This window comes from Mercenaria mercenaria, chromosome 9, assembly GCF_021730395.1.
Source record: "Mercenaria mercenaria strain notata chromosome 9, MADL_Memer_1, whole genome shotgun sequence".
Taxonomy (NCBI): domain Eukaryota; kingdom Metazoa; phylum Mollusca; class Bivalvia; order Venerida; family Veneridae; genus Mercenaria; species Mercenaria mercenaria.
In genome coordinates this window covers 70,495,178-70,513,906 of record NC_069369.1, presented here as the reverse complement: position 1 = coordinate 70,513,906, position 18,729 = coordinate 70,495,178, and the positions used below count along the sequence as shown (strand labels likewise).

Genomic DNA, 18,729 nt, shown 5'->3' with positions numbered 1-18,729 from the left:
TTTCACAAGATCTTCATGAAAATTGGCCAGAACGTTCACCTTGATGATATCTAGGTCAAGTTTGAAACTGGGTCACGTGCCTTCAAAAACTAGGTCAGTAGGTCCAGGCTGTCTAGCGTCCCTAAAATTCCTACTTTTTCCTATTTTTTTTTCAATGTGCCTAAAATTCCTATTTTTTTAAAAAAATCAAAGGAAATTCCTAAAAAGGCCCTATTTTTTCACAAAAATTCCTAATTATGTCTCCCCCAGGAGACATATTGTTTTTGCTCTGTCCGTCCGTCCGTCCGTACGTCACACTTCATTTCCGAGCAATAACTGGAGAACCATTTGACCTAGAACCTTCAAACTTCATAGGGTTGTAGGGCTGCTGTAGTAGACGACTCCTATTGTTTTTGATGTCACTCCGTCAAAGGTCAAGGTCACAGGGGCCTGAACATTGAAAACCATTTCCGATCAATAAGTACAGAACCACTTGACCCAGAATGTTGAAACTTCATAGGATGATTGGCCATGAAGAGTAGATGACCCCTATTGATTTTGGGGTCACTCCGTCAAAGGTCAAGGTCACAGGGGCCTGAACATTGAAAACCATTTCCGATCAATAACTAGAGAACCACTTGACCCAGAATGTTGAAACTTCATGGGATGATTGGTCATGAAGAATAGATGACCCCTATCGATTTTGGGGTCACTCCATCAAAGGTCAAGGTCACAGGGGCCTGAACATTGAAAACCATATCTGATCAATAACTAGAGAACCACTTGACCCAGAATGTTGAATCTTCATAGGATGATTGGTCATGAAGAGTAGATGACCCCTATTGATTTTGGGGTCACTCTGTCAAAGGTCAAGGTCACAGGGGCCTGAACATGGAAAACCATTTCCAATCAATAACTAGAGAACCACTTGACCCAGAATGTTGAAACTTCATGGGATGATTGTACATGCAAAGTAGATGACCCCTATTGATTTTGGGGTCACTCCATTAAAGGTCAAGGTCACAGGGGCCTGAACATTGAAAACCATTTCCGGTCAGTAACTTAAGAACCACTTGACCCAGAATGTTGAAACTTAATAGGATGATTGCTCATGCAGAGTAGATGACCCATAACAATTTTGGGGTCACTCTGTGAAAGGTCAAGGTCATAGGGGCCTGAACATTGAAAACCATTTCTGGTCAGTAACTTGAGAACCACTTGACCCAGAATGATGAAACTTCATAGGATGATTGGTCATGCAGAGTAGATGACCCCTAACGATTTTAGGGTGACTCTGTTAAAGGTCAAGGCCACAGGGGCCTGAACATGGAAAACCATTTCCAATCAATAACTTGAGAACCTCTCGACCCAGAATGTTGAAACTTCATAGGATGATTGTTCATGCAGAGTAAATGACCCCTGTTGTTTTTGGGGTCACTCCGTTAATGCATAAAGGTCAAGTTTACAGAGGCCTGAACATTGATAACCAGTTCCGATCAATAACTTGAGAACCACTTGATCCAGAATGTTGAAACTTCATAGGATGATTGAACATGCAGAGTAGATGACCCCTATTGATTTTGGGGTCAGTCTATTAAAGGTCAAGGACACAGTGGCCTGTTCATGTAAAACATTTTTTGGAAATAACTTGAGAACCACTTTACCTACAATGTTGAAACTTAATAGGATGATTGGACATGCAGAGTAGATGACCCCTACTTATTTTGAGGTCACTTGATTAAAGGTCAAGGTCACAGGAGCCTGAACAGTGACTTGAGAACCACTAGGCCAAGAGTGTTGAAATTTAGCGGGATGACTGGACATGCCAAGTAGATGATCCCTATTGCAGCCAGCCATCAGTGTCTCTTTGACTTTCACTCCTGACCCCTGTTAACTTCTTGCCTATAGGACTTTGCATTGGGGGAGACATGCGCTTTTTTACAAAAGCATTTTCTAGTTTTTTTAACTTTTTTGCAATGATCAAAAAGAGAAAATGTTTTAAATGTTGTTTAAAAGTTCTTCTAATTCGAAAAAAACAGTTTAGCACAGTTCAAAGCAGTTTACCAGTGGTAGACATCTTTTCTGTAAATTAAGCACTATTTGTGAGTTACTTTTATGTCAATCACATAAAGGTAAGCACATTACATGGTCTTTAAAGTCCATACTTTAATTTGAAAATTCCTAAATTTAGCCCTTAAATATCCTTAAAATTGTACCAAATTCCTAATTTTAGCCCATTTTTTTTTTGTACAAATTGCCCTGATATTAGCCCTAATTTTTTGTCAGGGTATGCTAGACAGCCTGTAGGTCAAATAATAGAAAAACCTTGTGACCTCTCTAAGGCCATATTTTTCATGGGATCTGTATGAAAGTTGGTCTGAATGTTCATCTTGATGATATCTAGGTCAAGCTCGAAACTGGGTCACGTGCGGTCAAAAACTAGGTCAGTAGGTCTAAAAATAGAAAAACCTTGTGACCTCTCTAGAAGCCATATATTTCATGAGATCTTCATGAAAATTGGTCAGAATGTTCACTTTGATGATATCTAGTCCAAGTTCGAAATTGGATCACGTGCCGTCAAAAACTAGGTCAGTAGGTCAAATAATAGAAAAACATTGTGACCTCTCTAGAGACCATATTTTTCATGAGATCTTCATGAAAGTTGGTCTGAATGTTCATCTTGATGATATCTAGGTCAAGTTCGAAAGTGGGTCACGTGCCATCAAAAACTAGTTCAGTAGGTCAAATAATAGAAAAACCTTGTGACCTCTCTAAAGGCCATATTTTGCATGGGATCTGTATGTTTGGTCAGAATGTTCATCTTGATGATATCTAAGTCAAGTTCGAAACAGGGTCATATGCAGTCAAAAACTAGGTCAGTAGGTCTAAAAATAGAAAAACCTTTTGACCTCTCTAGCAGACAGACTTGTGAATGGATTTCATAAAATTTGGTCAGAATGTTCATCTTGATGATATCTAGGTCAAGTTGGAAAATGGGTCACGTGCCTTTAAAAAGTAGGTCAGTAGGTCAAATAATGAAAAAACGTTGTGACCTCTCTAGAGGCCATATTTTTCATGGGATCTGTATGAAAGTTGGTCTGAATATTTATCTTGATGATATATCTATATATAGGTCATGTTTGAAACTGGGTCAACTGCGATCAAAAACTAGGTCAGTAGGTCTTGAAATAGAAAAACCTTGTGACCTCTCTAGATGCCATACCCTTGAATGGATCTTCATGAAAATTGGTCAAAATGTTCACCTTGATGATATCTAGGTCAGTTTAGAAACTGGGTCACGTGCCTTAAAAAACTAGGTCAGTAGGTCAAATAATAAAAAAAACTTGTGACCTCCTTAGAGGCCATACTTTTCATGGGATCTGTATGAAAGTTGGTCTGAATGTTCATCTTGATGATATCTAGGTCAAATTTGAAACTGGATCAACTGCGGTCAAAAACTAGGTCAGTAGGTCTAAAATTAGAAAAATCTTTTGACCTCTCTAGAGGCCATATATTTCATGAGATCTTCATGAAAATTGATCTGAATGTTCATCTTGATCATATCTAGGTCAGTTTTTAAACTGGGTCATGGCGGTCAAAAACTAGGCCAGTAGGTCTAAAAATAGATAAACCTTGTGACCTCTCTAGAGGCCATATTTTTCATGAGATCTTCATGAAAATTAGAGAGAATGTTCACCTTGATGATATCTAGGTAAATTTCAAAACAGGGTCACGTACCTTCGAAAACTAGGTCTATAGGTCAAATAATAGAAAAACCTTGTGACCTCTCTAGAGACCATATTTTTCAACGGATCTACATGAAAATTGGACAGAATTTTTATCTGGATAATATCTAGGTCAAGTTCAAAACTTGGTCACATGAGCTCTAAAACTAGGTCACTATGTCAAATAGTAGAAAAAACGATGTCATACTCAAAACTGGGTCATGTGGGAAGAGGTGAGCGATTCAGGACCATCATGGTCCTCTTGTTTGATACATATGCTATTGTAGCTAGCTGAGGTCAAGGGTATTTGCTATTGTAACTTTCCATTGGTAACACGCTTGACTGTCAATCCAGAGGTATGGGGTTGGAATCCTGGTCCAGGCACTGGAAATTCCTGAGATGCTCCTGTCTCCCATCTTTGTAAGAGGCTAGTGCTTGTTCTTCCCAGGAAAGATGGCTTGGCGTGTATCGGTGCTATTCATGGGTTCGTTAAAGAACTATTCTGTCTTTTCGTAAAGACCTAGACTAAGTTAGCTGGACAGGCCTGTATCTAAAGGATATCTCTCTCTTCTGGAGGCCTTCTCTTGGTATGTCCCTTTGGCCAGATCACTGTGTCTGTACTAGTAGAGGATGAATTTGGCGCCATGAGTGGCTGCCTTTGCGCTATGTAAGCCACCTTTGAATGTGTTCATCATGAAAAAGGCGCTATATAAATCTGGTATTACTTATCCCTGAAGTTTGTGAATTTAAAGCTAGTTGCGTCAATTTCAGAAATCGAGGCCAAGTTCCTATTTAAGTGCTCCCATGATATGCATTTTCCTATTGGAGTGACTACAAACAGTTTGCAGCAGATTATAGTAGCTGATACTGGTAATCACTGTGTCAAGTTGTTTGACCAAAATGGAAAATTTATTCGGGTTTTTGGAGGAGATGTAAGTATCTGGGTTAGTTTTATCAGTTCTACTCGGTAATTAATTTTCAGAACAGTTTATAAACTATTTTGCTTCAAAGGATTTTAATTTTATTGTGTTGCTTTTAGGTATTTATGTCAAGTGCTATCAAATGACTTTTATATTTGGTGTGTTTCAAACCCAGGATCTTGAGGTTGAGTGGACATCCTGACACAATTGTTTTCCAGTCTTTCTTTGCATCTTCTGTGAAGGAATAGAAGTCTCATGAATTCAAGAGTTTCTTCAACAAGCATAATTTGTATTTGATGCAAAGTATTTTGGCAAAGTCTGTCGAGATCAAATTTTAATGTGTAATAGTGACTGTTCTATTAATGTTATAAATTTTGTAGAATAATTCCAATAAACCCCAGAAATAATGTTTTTTGCATGTAACTTGTTATACTGCAGGCTATGTGTAGACCATCAGCCATTGTAGTGAACGAGTTTGATCATATATTTGTGAAAGATGACGTTTCAATCAAAGTGTTTGACAATCTTGGTGACTTCATCATGAATATAGCTACAGACTTCTCAAAACCATTTGGTAAGTCTTGCAAGAGACAGTTCTGAAGTATCACCTGCAAAATATACAAATCTGCTTAAAGGGGATTTATTTAATCAGATCAGAGCTTTTTTTTGTCCACAGTGGAGTACTTTGGTTTGCCTTCGTCAGTTGTGCGAATTTCCCTCAATCCAACTTTGTGTTGTTCTTATCTCAAAAACTGTTCCACCTAGAGTTGTTACACTCATTCAATATGATGATTGTCTTTGATTAGTAGATGACTCCTATTGTGTCAGGGGTCAGTAGGTCAAAGTCAGTTAAACAGTTTCCAGTCAGCTTGAGAATGCTTTGACTAGCAATCATCAAATTTCATAGGATGATAACCTGTGGTCAGTGATTGACCCCAATTATTTAAATGATCATACGGTCGGAGGTCAAGGTCACAGTGCCCTTGATTCTGACAACTGCTTTTGTTCAATAAAGAACAACATGACCTACGGTCTTGGAACTTCATAGAATGATTGCCTTAGTATGGTCAGTAGATTATTCCTGGTATTTTTGGGATCAGTAGGTCAAAGGTCAAGGTCACAGTTACTTTGAGACTGAAAACAGAATGGGTAATTTTGTCCTTCATTTGTCAAACTTCATAGGATGATTGCCTATGGTCAGTAAATGTGTTATAACCTTTGTGGTCAGTAGATCAAAGATCATGGTCACAGTACCTCTAGGCTTAAAATGGTTTCCACTTTACAAAGAAAGCTTTGACCTTAATTCCTGAGACTTCATAGGATGATTGTCTGTGGTCAGTAGATGTTTTGACTATCAGTAGGTCAACAATAGAAAATTACTAGGTCAGAGGTCAAGGTAACAGCTTATGAAAGTACATACACACTTGCTTCCAACAGACCATCAAGTGGGGACATGTTTTATAAATGGCTCTTGTTGAGTGAGAGGAAGTATTGCAGGTAATACTAGTTAATAGGGAACTGCAGTTTTGAACAATGGATCAAGTTATTTGGGAATTCAGTAAAAATCAGTCTGCATAACCGATTGCTAAATATTTGATTCCATGATTTTGCCGCCATATGACCTATAATTGTGTTGGTGCCACGTTACCCCACCCTCCCATTAAAAAAAAGTGACCTAGTTAGAGGCCTAAGTTAATGCAACACGAGGTCATGTGAAGGTTTAAGAAAATCATACTGGTTTGGTAAAATATAGACGTACCTTGGTTCGAAAATGTAGCTTGATATTGCCTCATGTTCCATGTTTTGTAATGACGACTGTAAAATTTAAAATATTTTTGCCGGGCTAAGGTTTGCAGTATTTAAATTAGAATTGGTTTGACTGATAGAATATTGGTGATAAATGCCCGTTGTGAAACGTACAATGCTATTTATTACAATTATTATAAAGTTGGCAAGTACAGTACAATTGCGATCCTACGAAAAGCCAAGGGACCGGCCGTTTTTTTTCGTAATATCGCATTTTCGTTCGAGCGCAGCATAGGAAATTTCGCTATACAGCATCTTATTATTTACACATTGTAACCTGTGATATCTAAATATGTGATTTTCGTATCGGAGTACATGTATACCAATTTCATATGTACGTCTGGGTTTTCTACAGATCTTATTCGAATCTGAGCTCAGATGGTATCTGGAATGTAAAACGTGTTGTTTTTTCTTCAATTTTTATTCACTGTACATGAAATATATACAAGGTACATTCTTGCACGAGAAAAAAATCGCAATTGCATATACCGATTCAGCTACCCTTCGCTGATTTTTTTTGAATAATAAAACGACAGTTTACAGACGATCAGGACTTAAATATTTTTTTATCTTCTTTATGCAGTGACTGTTTAAGGCGTATAGATATCAAAGCAAGTGTGACTGGTATGCCATCCGATCTGATAGTTATAGGAGAAAAAAAAACTACTAACTTGTGTCATAGTGTACAGCGTTTGTTTCGAATTTAATTACTAAGTTTTCTCACTTTAATTACTGTTTACACCCAGCTAATTGATAGTGACATTTTCCACTCTAAAGCGTTTTTCACGCCATTATGGAAGGTGTGAAAACTTGTGAAGACGATACAGGTATTCGTAAAATCGCAACTAAAACAAGTTGAAAACAGGCTTAAAAGGCATAACAAAACATTCGTATGAGCGCATTTTTCGAAAAATTGCATTTTCGTAAAACCGCGACTTTGTAACATATAAATAGGAAGGAAAGCAGCCGGGACCACAGCACCTTTTCGTAGTATACCGGTATTTCGTTAAATTGCGATTCAGAGCACCACGATTGCACTGTATTCTTTTTGCAAATACAAGGAGTTAGCAAATTTAGCAAAAATGAAATTCTTGCAAAAAAATTTGATCTTGTAGTAAAACCTGCTTTAACGGTCACCTCTATTAAGCAGCCAACCTGTTTTAAGCAGCCAGTGTCTAATTTCCCAAAATGGTCATTCATTAGCTCACCTGAGCCAAAGGCTCAGGTTGAGTTATTCTGATCACTCACTGTCCGGCGTCCGTGAATTTATCCTTTTAACGACATCTCCTCATAAACCGCTAGGCCAATTTCATCCAAACTTCACACGAATGTTTCTTGGGTGAAGTTCTACAAAAATTGTTCAAAGAATTGAATTCCATGCAGAACTCTGGTTGCCATGGCTAGCGAAAGGTAAAACTTTAAAAAATCTTCTCAAAAACCAGAAGCCCTAGAGCTTAGATATTTCGTATGAAGCATTGCCTAGTGGACCTCTACCAAGTTTTTTCAAATCATGACCCCGGGGTCAAAATTGACCCCGCCCCAGGGGTCACTTGATTTTACATAGGAAAATCTTAAAAAATCTTCTCAAAGACCAGAAGCCCTAGAGCTTAGATATTTGACATGTAGCATTGCCTAGTGGACCTCTACTAAAGTTGTTCAAATCATGACCCCGGGGTCAAAATTGACCCTGCCCCAGGGGTCACTTGATTTTACATAGATTTCTATAGGAAAATCTTCAAAAAAATTTAAAAAATAAAACAGAAGGCCTAGAGCTTAGATATTTGACATGTAGCATTAGCATTGCCTAGTGGACCTCTACAGAATTTGTTCAAATCATGACCCTGCCCCAGGGGTCACTTGATTTTACATAGGAAAATCTTCAAAAAATTTCTAAAAATAAACCAGAAGGCCTAGAGCTTAGATATTTGACATGTAGCATTGCCTAGTGGACCTCTACAAAATTTGTTCAAATCATGACCCCCGGATCAAAATTGACCCCGCCCCAGGGGTCACTTGATTTTACATAGGAAAATCTTAAAAAAATTTCTAAAAATAAACCAGAAGGCCTAGATCTTAGATATTTGACATGTAGCATTGCCTAGTAGACTTCTACAAAATGTGTTCAAATCATGACCCCGCCCCATGGGGTTACTTGATTGTACAAAGAAAAATCTTCAAAATTTTCTAAAAAAAACCAGAAGGCCTAGAGCTTAGATATTCGACATGTAGCATTGCCTAGTGGGCCTCTACAAAATTTGTTCAAATCTTGACCCCCCCCCCCCCCCCCCCCCCCGGGTCGAATTGACCCAGCCCCAGGGGTTACTTGATTTTACATAGGGAAATCTTCATAAATTTGCTAAAAATAAACCAGAAGGCCTAGATCTTAGATATCTGATATGTAACATCGCCTAGTAGACTTCTACAAACTTTGTTCAGATCATGACCCCCGGGGTGAAATTGGGCCCGCCCCAGGGGTTACTTGATTGTTGTACATTGGAAAATCTTCTAAAAAATTTCTAAAAATCATCAGTTTGACATTTGAAACATGTAGCTCATATTACTCAGGTGAGCTATCCAGGGTCATCATGACCCTCTTGTTTTATAAATTACCTGCATTAAGCATGTAGGCAGCCACTTTTCCCACTCCCTTGACAGGTTTTACTGTATATGAATGGAGGTCGTTCTTACTAACTAATCAAGAATCTCCCTAAGATTGACAACATATGTCTCCCCTTGATGGGGGCAATTTAAATGAGGCATGCCTGATATGTGTTGTGTGTTTTATAGATTTGTTAAATTTAACAGATGTTTGGCTATATTTAGGTCTAGTACATCATACTCATTTAAATGAAGTATGAAAATGAGATGAGCGATACAGGTTTACTATGCCTCTTGTTTATGTTTGTTAATTATACAATAGGTCTTGTGCTTACACCAGCCAAGTGTTTGTTAGTATTGGAGACAGACAGGCGTCATCCAGCTCTCGTTCATGTTTCGCAAGACGGAAGTCAAGTTTGGAGGTTTCCGTATACGCCATTGTTGAAAGCTCCACCTGGCAGCAAGTGCAGGTTCATGGCAGTCTCTGAAAACAATGTTGTTGTTAGTGATTTGGGTAAGAGTTATGTTATTGCTTTGCTCAAAGTCTAAAGGTAAAAATTGATTTTAGAGGCTGCTGTGGTGGATTGGTTAAGGTCACAGACTTCAAATAACTTTTTCCTCACAGATGTGTGTTCTTTGTGTGAGCCATCCAGCTGGTTAACAGGAGGTTGGTGGTTCTACCATGTGCCAGCTCGTGATGCAATAATTTACAGAGGGGAACCTGGGGTCTTCCTCTACAATCAAAAGCTGAGAAGTTGTGATATGATCTATGATTATGTCGGTGTAAAGTCTAGCACAGTGACAAAATATTAGTTTGGAGACCAGTCTAAATACTGGAGTTTATATATGGATGAACTGTGTGTCATTCTGACGGAAGTTGGAAACCTCAAGATAGCACAAGTATCATTATGTTGCAAATGTTGATAAAAAATTCGTATCAAAGGTCCAGTGGTATGACTGCTTCGTTTGGGATTCAAAGTTTGATTCTGTACTCATTAGAACTTCAGTAAGGAGGCTTATGAAGTAGATGCTTTTAGCACTGGCATACATAAGAACTAGGAAAAGCCCTTACCTAATGGCAAAAAGCCGTCATGACCCACTTCCTTTAACCGTATCTGATATTCATTAAATGTAACTTCAGATCTCTTTTCTTTACAGCAGATGCCATTTGTCTGCCATTCAAGTAAAAACTTTCATTTCAGGGTTGAGCCAGATTTATATAACAAATCTGGAAGGAATTTTTTTCAAGGTGATAGGCTGTTATGGTCATGGTATCATGCAGTTCCAAGAACCTTCAGGAATATCAGTAGACAACTACGGCAACATTGTCATCGGAGACAGTAGAAACAATAGAATACAAGTATGTTTCTGAAAAGAATTGTGATGCCAGTACATGGTCCCTTTGGTTTTAGGGGTCAGTAGGTCAAAAGTCAAAGAGACTGAAAACATTTCATTAAGTAAAGAAACACTTAGGCTTATAGTTGTCAAGTAGAAGACCCATATTGTTTTGGGAGTCAATTTCAAGGGAGGTGCTTTGTTTCCGATTAACAGATACAAAATGCTTTGACCTTTGTCTGTCAAGCATATAATGATGATTGTCTGGTTAGTAGATGACCCCTATTTTTGGGGAGATTAGTTGTGCAAAGGTCACAGTGACTTAAAGACTAAAAACAAATGTTTCCACTTGACAAGAGAATGCTTTTGGCTATAGATGTTAAAGGGTGATTGTCTGTGGATCTTAGATGGCCCCTGTTTTTTAGGTGTCACTAGATCAAAGGTCAAAGTTGCAAGGTACAAAATTACAAACCAATTTGCTTCTTACAGGCCATCTCTATGGCTGTGTGTTTAACAGACAGATTTTTTCAAGTGACAGATGCATAGCTTATTGGTAAAAAGAAAATGGAGCTTTCTAAAATTTATTTACAGGCCTTTTTTTATGCTTATTTTAGGGCCGAAATTCGGCCCCATTCCCCAGTCTAAAAAGTATACTTTTTTCCCCACCTTGGCCAAAAATTCCCCATGCAAAAAAAATGAAATTAGTTTTGATTTTCAGTCCTGATTTTAACAACTTTTCAGCAAATATATGCCTCCAAACAATGATTTCGCGACGTAAATTTCCCCTCCAAAAGGGACCTGGTACCCTTCCCCAAATTTACAAAAAAGGGCTGATTTATTGAAGTAGATTTTGATGTTAAAATACATCTTTTTTCCAAATTATCCCTTTATTGCTGAAAAACCTTGCAGCACCACTTTATGAAAAAAATTGATGGTGAATGAGTAATACTAGCCTACATTGTAACCCGGCAGTTCCTTCAGGGTGAAGTATGCACATTTACATGTATGTCAAACTGGAGTATGTCAGTCAAGTTGAATATTTACTATGGTAGCAAGAGTTGGATCGAGACTACTATAATCCTACATGTATATATAATGCATTGGTAAAAGAATGCATGAAGTTCGTGTACTTTCAGGTATTCCGACATGATGGTTCTTTCACGGGATTGATAGACTTTGATGACAAAATTGTCCGTCCATCTGGAGTTCATCTTACGTCGGACAACAAACTGATTGTTGTCAATTTTCTTCAGCATGTTGTCAAAGTGTACCAGCTTTTAGCATAACATTGTTCAGTGTTTTAACAGCTAGCGTGTCAGTAATTGACAAAGGGCAGTGATTTGCTAGCATAACTTGTTGATATTCTTAAGACAAAGTTTATATGGTATATCTGGAGTAACCTGCTAGCAGAAGAAAGTGCATCGAGATGGCATTACATCTAGGTTGCTTCAAGTAATTGCTAGCATAGAACTTGTGAGAGGGCATAATAAACAGCTAACATTGCATTACTTTAGTCAGTGTGCATCAAGTTGTTGTGAAGTTAAATGTTACAGTGTACTAATTCCTTGCATGAACAGCAGACAGTATGTATATAGTGGGAATATAATAATTACTGAACTATATAATCTGCTGCCACAAGAAGAAACATCTGCCAGTGTCACATGTATTGGAGTGATAAAACTGCTAGGATAGTGGATATCATATGTAGTACACCAACAGCTAGTTGTACATTTAGTGGTATGTGTTAACTTTCTCAGGTGTGTAAACTTGTTAAAGTGTATAAACTGCAAGCATGACAGTTTTCAGCATAGTTACAGTAGTTGCTAGCGTAACAGTTGCAAATGCTTCAATTATTGCATAATGATTATGGGTAGGCAAAAGGAATATTTTGTAGAAAAGTGTTTTGTTGTGTTGCGCTACAAAATAAGTATTGTTGATCTGATGCATTTGGGTGTTTGGAGTCATGAATACAAAATACATACAAGAAATATTTTATTTTCTTGTAACAGAAAAGATTCAATGTTAAGAATATGCAAAATACTTAATTCAGCCCTGCTGACTGCCAGTTGTTCAAGTGTTCAAAACTTTTGGCGTAAGATATGTCAGTATGAATTGACAAATCGCTTTCATTAGTTGACATCAAATTAATGCAACAATTGTTTTGTTACAACATTCAGGTTGGTACTAACATTTAGGATTGTAAACTAAATAAATTCTGAACAAGAAGTGTTAGAATAACAATTGTTAGCATATACTAATATTAAATGTGTTTCGTTAATATGCTGTATCTTGTGTTGTAGAGAATATCAATATAATAATGAGCCGAGCCATGAGAAAACCAACATAGTGGGTTTTCGACCAGCATGGATCCAGACCAGCCTGGTCAGGATCCATGCTGTTCGCTAATACTTTATCCAATTCCAATAGGCTTTAAAAGTGAACAGCATGGATCCTGACCAGATGCGCAGGCTGGTCTGGATCCATGCTGGTCGCAAACCCACTATGTTGGTTTTCTCATGGCACGGCTCAATTATAAGCCATTTATTTACTTCCATAGCAATGAAACAATATGGATTTTTTTCATTTTAAGAATGCTCATTTTTGTTAGAAAATCTAGTCAAGATAGTTTTGCTTTATTTTGTTCATTTGTTTAACAGGATTATTCACATGCTGTTTAGCTGACCTTAACACAAAGTGCTCTGCCAGCAATTTAAGTGGGATTGCTCTATTGTTTCCTGTCAGCAACTGTACCATTCTCTTTCCTTGAGCAGTCTTAATGAAACTAACATGTGGCCACAAATGGCCTTAATTTTACAGAAATTGCTCCTTTTAGCTCGACTATACAAAGTATATGGAGAGCTATCCTACTCAACCTGGCATCTGCATCCGTCCGCTTCCACACCTTGATTAAGTTTTGATGCACTTTCTCTTTATCTCTCGATTACCTCTTAATTACTCGATGGATTTGCTTCAGACTTAAAATAGTTATTCCTTTAATCGTCACCCACATCACACTGCAGTGACAGCTCCAGCTTCCTCAGATGTGCGCAGTTTCACTATTCATCGTCGAAATAGTTGAGCGCGCTGTCACCTGTGACAGCTCTTGTTAATCACGTGTCCGTTGTTAAAATTGCAATTATATCTTCATTTGGCTTCCTAAGAATTATTGTTCTGGCATACTACTGGACATACTAGGTCATAAATCTTACGGACAGCTCTTGTTCATAAATGTTTTCCAGTTAGAGGGCGACATGCAGATAGCAACGGTCATGGTGGTATCCTAAGATCAAGTTGAGATAGACAGTATTTCATATCTACTACCTTGAAAGGATTTTAAAATAACTGCACAAGTGTTCGCCATAATGAGATTAGGTCAGACATGCAGTTTTCAGGCCTGGTTAAAATAAGGTCAAGTTTGTATGGTGTGTTAAATGGTCAGGTTGTATTTCATGTCTGCTCCATATCTTTAATCCCTGTTTGATTTTCCAATAATTTTGCATACGTTTGTAATATTATAAATTGAACAGGATATGATACACAAATCGATTTACCCTTGTATTGAAATGATATGGGGAGGCATGTCCTTGTTACAAAAGCAATTTCTTGTGTTACTTAAAATAGATAAGAAGATTGGGTAATGATGCACCATCTTGTTTAGTAGAAATAATTGAACATGCTACTGATTGATTTTTGCACAGTTTTGTTTTTCATTGTAATTAAGGCAATTTTTTGTTTATATTCTGTTACAGGAATGTCTTGTTTTGAGTTTTGCTTACAGGTAGGAACCTGTCTTGTTAATAAAGGTAAACAGTGTTAATACATCATAATGATCTCTTCAATTTGTCAGCAAGCCTGCAAGAGCTTAAAGAAATATCTCTTTCGAGCTGTTTAATGCATCTCCTTAAGATTTGTCATGAAACATTCTCTCAAGACATAATGAATACTCTTTGGATAAATATGAAACCTACCAAATTTCTATCTTATTCCGAACACTTTCTTCTAACTTTGACATTGGCTTTTAGCTCATCTTTTTTTTATGAAAAAAAAAATGATGAGTTATTGTCATAACTTGGTCTGTGTCGGTGTTGCCTGGTTAAGTTTTATGTTTAGGTCAGTTTTTCTCCTAAACTATCAAAGCTGTTGCTTTAAAACTTACAACACTTGTTCACCATCATTAGCTGACTCTGTACAGCAAGAAATGTCAGGGTTCCCACAGGCTTGAAAAGTACTTGAAAATGAAGGGCAGTCTTGAAAAGTCCTTGAAAACAAAATTTGTCTTGAAAAGTGCTTGAAAATTGCCCAAAGACCTTGAAAAGTACTTGAATTTCTTATTTTCTCGTATGCTAGACAATTAAAATCTGCCTGAAAATCAAAAGTAAATCTTTTAGAATAAAATCTGCAAGTTTCAAGCAATGGGCAGAGCTACGAAAACGCCGTAATAAAAAAGGTCGAATGTGTTCGGGACGAAAGCGAAGTTTGGGTACGAATGTTTCATACTTTCTGTTAGCGTTGTCTCCTCGGACTAAAATGGTGTCAGTTCATTACAAATCTGTGTAAGTATTATTTATAAATAAGTCCTTGAAAACTATAAGACTAGTGCTTGAAAAGTCCTTGAATTTGACTTGGCCTTGTCTGTATGAACCCTTATGTAACTCAATCCTGCTTTTTGCAAGAATTATGGCCCCTTTTGGACTTAAATATAATAAATAATATAAGATTTCTTGGTTAAGTTTTATGTTTAAGTCAACTTTTCTCCTAAACTATTAAAGCTATTGCTTTGAAACTTGTAACAAAAAAAAATGAGTTATTGTCATCACTTGGTCTGCGTCGGTGTTGCCTGGTTCAGTTTTATGTTTAGGTCAGTTTTTCTCCTAAACTATCAAAGCTGTTGCTTTAAAACTTACAACACTTGTTCACCATCAAAAGCTGACTCTGTACAGCAAGAAATATAACTCCATCCTGCTTTTTTGCAGGAATTATAGCCCCTTTTGGACTTAGAAAATCAGATTTCTTTGTTAAATTTTATGTTTAGGTCAACTTTTCTCCTAAACTATCAAAGCTATTGCTTTAAAACTTGCAACTCTTGTTCACCATCGAAAGCTGGCTCTGTACTGAAAGAAATATAACTCTGCCCTGCTTTTTGCAAGAATTATGGCCCCTTTTATACTTTGAAAATATCAGATTTCTTGGTTAGGTTTTGGGTTTAGGTCAACTTTTCTCCTTTACAGTCAAAGCTATTGCTTTAAAACTTGGAGCAGTTATTTGCCTTTAAAAGCTGACACTGCACAGCAAGTGCGGTAACTCTGCATTGCTTTTTGCAAGAATTATGGCCCCTTTTGGACTTAGAAAATCATGGGTAGGTTAATATTTCTGTTATACAGAGACAAAACAATCAGATGAGCGTCTGCATCCGCAAGGCAGTGCTCTTGTTATACTAAGGGTTGCTCAAGTTGAAAAGTAAGCCACTCCTTTAAAAGGACTATCAAAAAGTTTTGTTTGTGACAAATTTGCATATATATATTTTGGGTAGCATATTGTTCTGTTCTCATATTGTGGTAAAGTGTTTTCAATTAACTGTACCTTATTCTAACTCCATGTATTTTATCAATGATTTTTAGCTCATCTGATTTTTTGAAAAAAAATGATGAGTTATTGTCATCACTTGAGCGGTTGTCGGCGTCGGCGTTGCCTGGTTAAGTTTTATGTTTAGGTCAGCTTTTCTCCTAAACTATCAAAGCTATTGCTTTGAAACTTGGAATACTTGTTCACCATCATAAGCTGACCCTGTATAGCAAGAAACATAACTCCATCTTGCTTTTTGCAAGATTTATGGCCCCTTTTGTACTTAGAAAATATCAGATTTCTTGGTTAAGTTTTATGTTTAGGGCAACTTTTATCCTAAACTATCAAAGCTATTGCTTTGAAACTTGGAATTCTTGTTCACCATCATAAGCTGACCCTGTACATCAAGAAACATAACTCCATCTTGCTTTTTGCAGGATTTATTGCCCCTTTTGGACTTAGAAAATCAGTTTTCTTGGTTAAGTTTTATGTTTAGGTCAGCTTTTATCCTAAACTATCAAAGCTATTGCTTTAAAACTTGCAACACTTGTTCACCATCATAAGTTGACCCTGTACAGCAAGAAACATAACTCCGTCCTGCTTTTTGCAAGATTTATGGCCCCTTTTGGACTTAGAAAATATCAGATTTCTTGGTTAAGTTTTATGTTTAGGTCAACTTTTTCTCTTAAACTATCAAAGCTATTGCTTTGAAACTTGCAACACTTGTTCACCATCATAAGCAGACCCTGTACAGCAAGCAACATAACTCCATCGTGCTTTTTGCAATAATTATTGCCCCTTTTGGACTTAGAAAATCATTTTCTTGGTTGAGTATTATGTTTAAGTCAACTTTTCTCATAAACTATCAAAGCTATTGCTTTAAAACTTGCAACAGTTTTTCACCATCATAAGTGGACACTGTACATCAAGAAACATAACTCTATCCTGCTTTTTGCAAGAATGATGGCCCTTTTTAGACTTAGAAAATCATGGGTAGGACAATATTTCTATTACACAAAAAAAAATCAGATGAGCGTCAGCACCCGCAAGGCGGTGCTCTTGTTAAAGAATTGTTCTCTTGCTTGAAAATTGTTATGTTAAAGTGGAATAGGATAAAATTATTAATTTGTTTCGAGTTGGGTTACATTTTCAGATAGCACTTGCTTAGAAAACTTTGTGTAAACAGGTAATTGGAGGTCTTTAAAGATGCACAAATGTATGAAAGTTGAGGAAATAAAATATTTCAAAGTGCTCAGTTGCAGTATTTCGTGATTGAATTATCTCTTGTTCCTTACCACTAGATATTGGAAAGAGTGTATCACATGTTCTGTTGTTTAATTGTTGTTCAAAGGGAGAACCATGAAAACGGAACATAGGAATTGGTGCATCGTCTGTTAATCTGTCCGTCACTCCTATCAGGTCAGTAACTCTGCCATCCAATCAGGTGATGCAAAAATGATCCCCATTATAAAACGATGACTTGTGTAGTGGGCAAGATGCAGGTTCCTAGCTCTAAGATCAGGGTCATACTGTGGTCAACAGTAACAACAGGTCCGCTTTGTGTCTGGTAAGTAAGTGCAGTTCATCAAGTGATTTCTAAATTGCTTTGTATAAATGTTCCCCATGAAATGAGGTGTCCAGCAGACCCCTATTTAAAAGGTGAAGGTCTAAAATCTTATGTTGGTCAGTTTGCCATGCATGGATGGATATTAAAACTGTCTTGGTCAAAATCACATATTACATGCAAAACCCAGACCCCTAGCTTAGATACTTTAGATTACTTTTTTGTGTCTGGTCTGTACACTTAACCCCCACAAACGAAGTTGGTTGTGGGTGGGGGGGGGGAGTTTAAATAGGAGTGAGCTTGTCGGTCCGTTGGTTTTCATGGTTTCCGGATAATAACTCGTTAAAAGCTTGACAAATTAAAATTAATTTTGGTACACCGGTGTAACAATAAAATACAGGTAAAGTTCTACTTTGGCTACAAACCACCGTTTTTAGCTCAACTAGACGAAGTATGGAGAGCTGTCCTACTGGACCTGGCGTTGGCGTCCTTTCGCGATTTGTTTCAAACTTTAAATAGTTATTAAAGGGCCTTAACTCTTGCACCAATATTTCATGAATTGTCCCCCCATTTTACTTAGAATTTCAGGTTAAAGTTTTGATGCACTTTCACTCTGTCTCGGTTATTACTAAATGGATTTGATTCAAACTTAAAGTGGTTGTTCCACCTTATCAAGCACATCATATGACTCAAGGGCCATAACTCTGGTACCATTATTTCATGAATTATGCTCCCCTTTTACTTAGAATTTCAGGTTAAAGTTTTGATGCACTGTCACTCTGTCTCAGTTATTACTAAATGGATTTGATTCAAACTTAAAATAGTTGTTCCACCTTATCAAGCACATCATATGACTCAAGGTCCATAACTCTGGTACCAATATTTCATGAATTATGCCCCACTTTTACTTAGAATTTTAGGTTAAAATTTTGATGCACTTTCACTCTATCTCCGTTATTACTAAATCGATTTGATTCAAACTTAAAATAGTTGTTCCACCTTATCACCCACATCATATGACACAAGATCCATTACACTGGTACCAATATTTCATGAATTATGCCCCCCTTTTACTTAGAATTCCAGGTTAAAGTGTTGATGCACTTTCACTCTGTCTGAGTTATTACTAAATGGATTTGATTCAAACTTGAAATAGTTGTTCCACCTTATCAAGCACATCATATGACTCAAGGTCCATAACTCTAGTACCAATATTTCATGAATTATGCCCCCCTTTTAC

General features: G+C 37.2%; 1 protein-coding gene across 1 annotated transcript in view; it reads left to right on the top strand.

Annotated features, from left to right (window-relative positions):
- The window catches only part of LOC123547410 (uncharacterized), a 34,765-nt gene extending 17,589 nt beyond the window's left edge, over window positions 1-17,176 (top strand). Inside the window, exons 6-10 of the mRNA XM_053551666.1 lie at window positions 4,476-4,636; window positions 5,063-5,198; window positions 9,351-9,542; window positions 10,231-10,388; window positions 11,500-17,176. Coding sequence (XP_053407641.1) covers window positions 4,476-4,636; window positions 5,063-5,198; window positions 9,351-9,542; window positions 10,231-10,388; window positions 11,500-11,649 — 797 coding nt within the window. The 3' untranslated portion in view covers window positions 11,650-17,176. The remainder of the gene's footprint in view (window positions 1-4,475; window positions 4,637-5,062; window positions 5,199-9,350; window positions 9,543-10,230; window positions 10,389-11,499) is intronic.
- The last annotated feature ends 1,553 nt before the right edge of the window (window positions 17,177-18,729 follow it).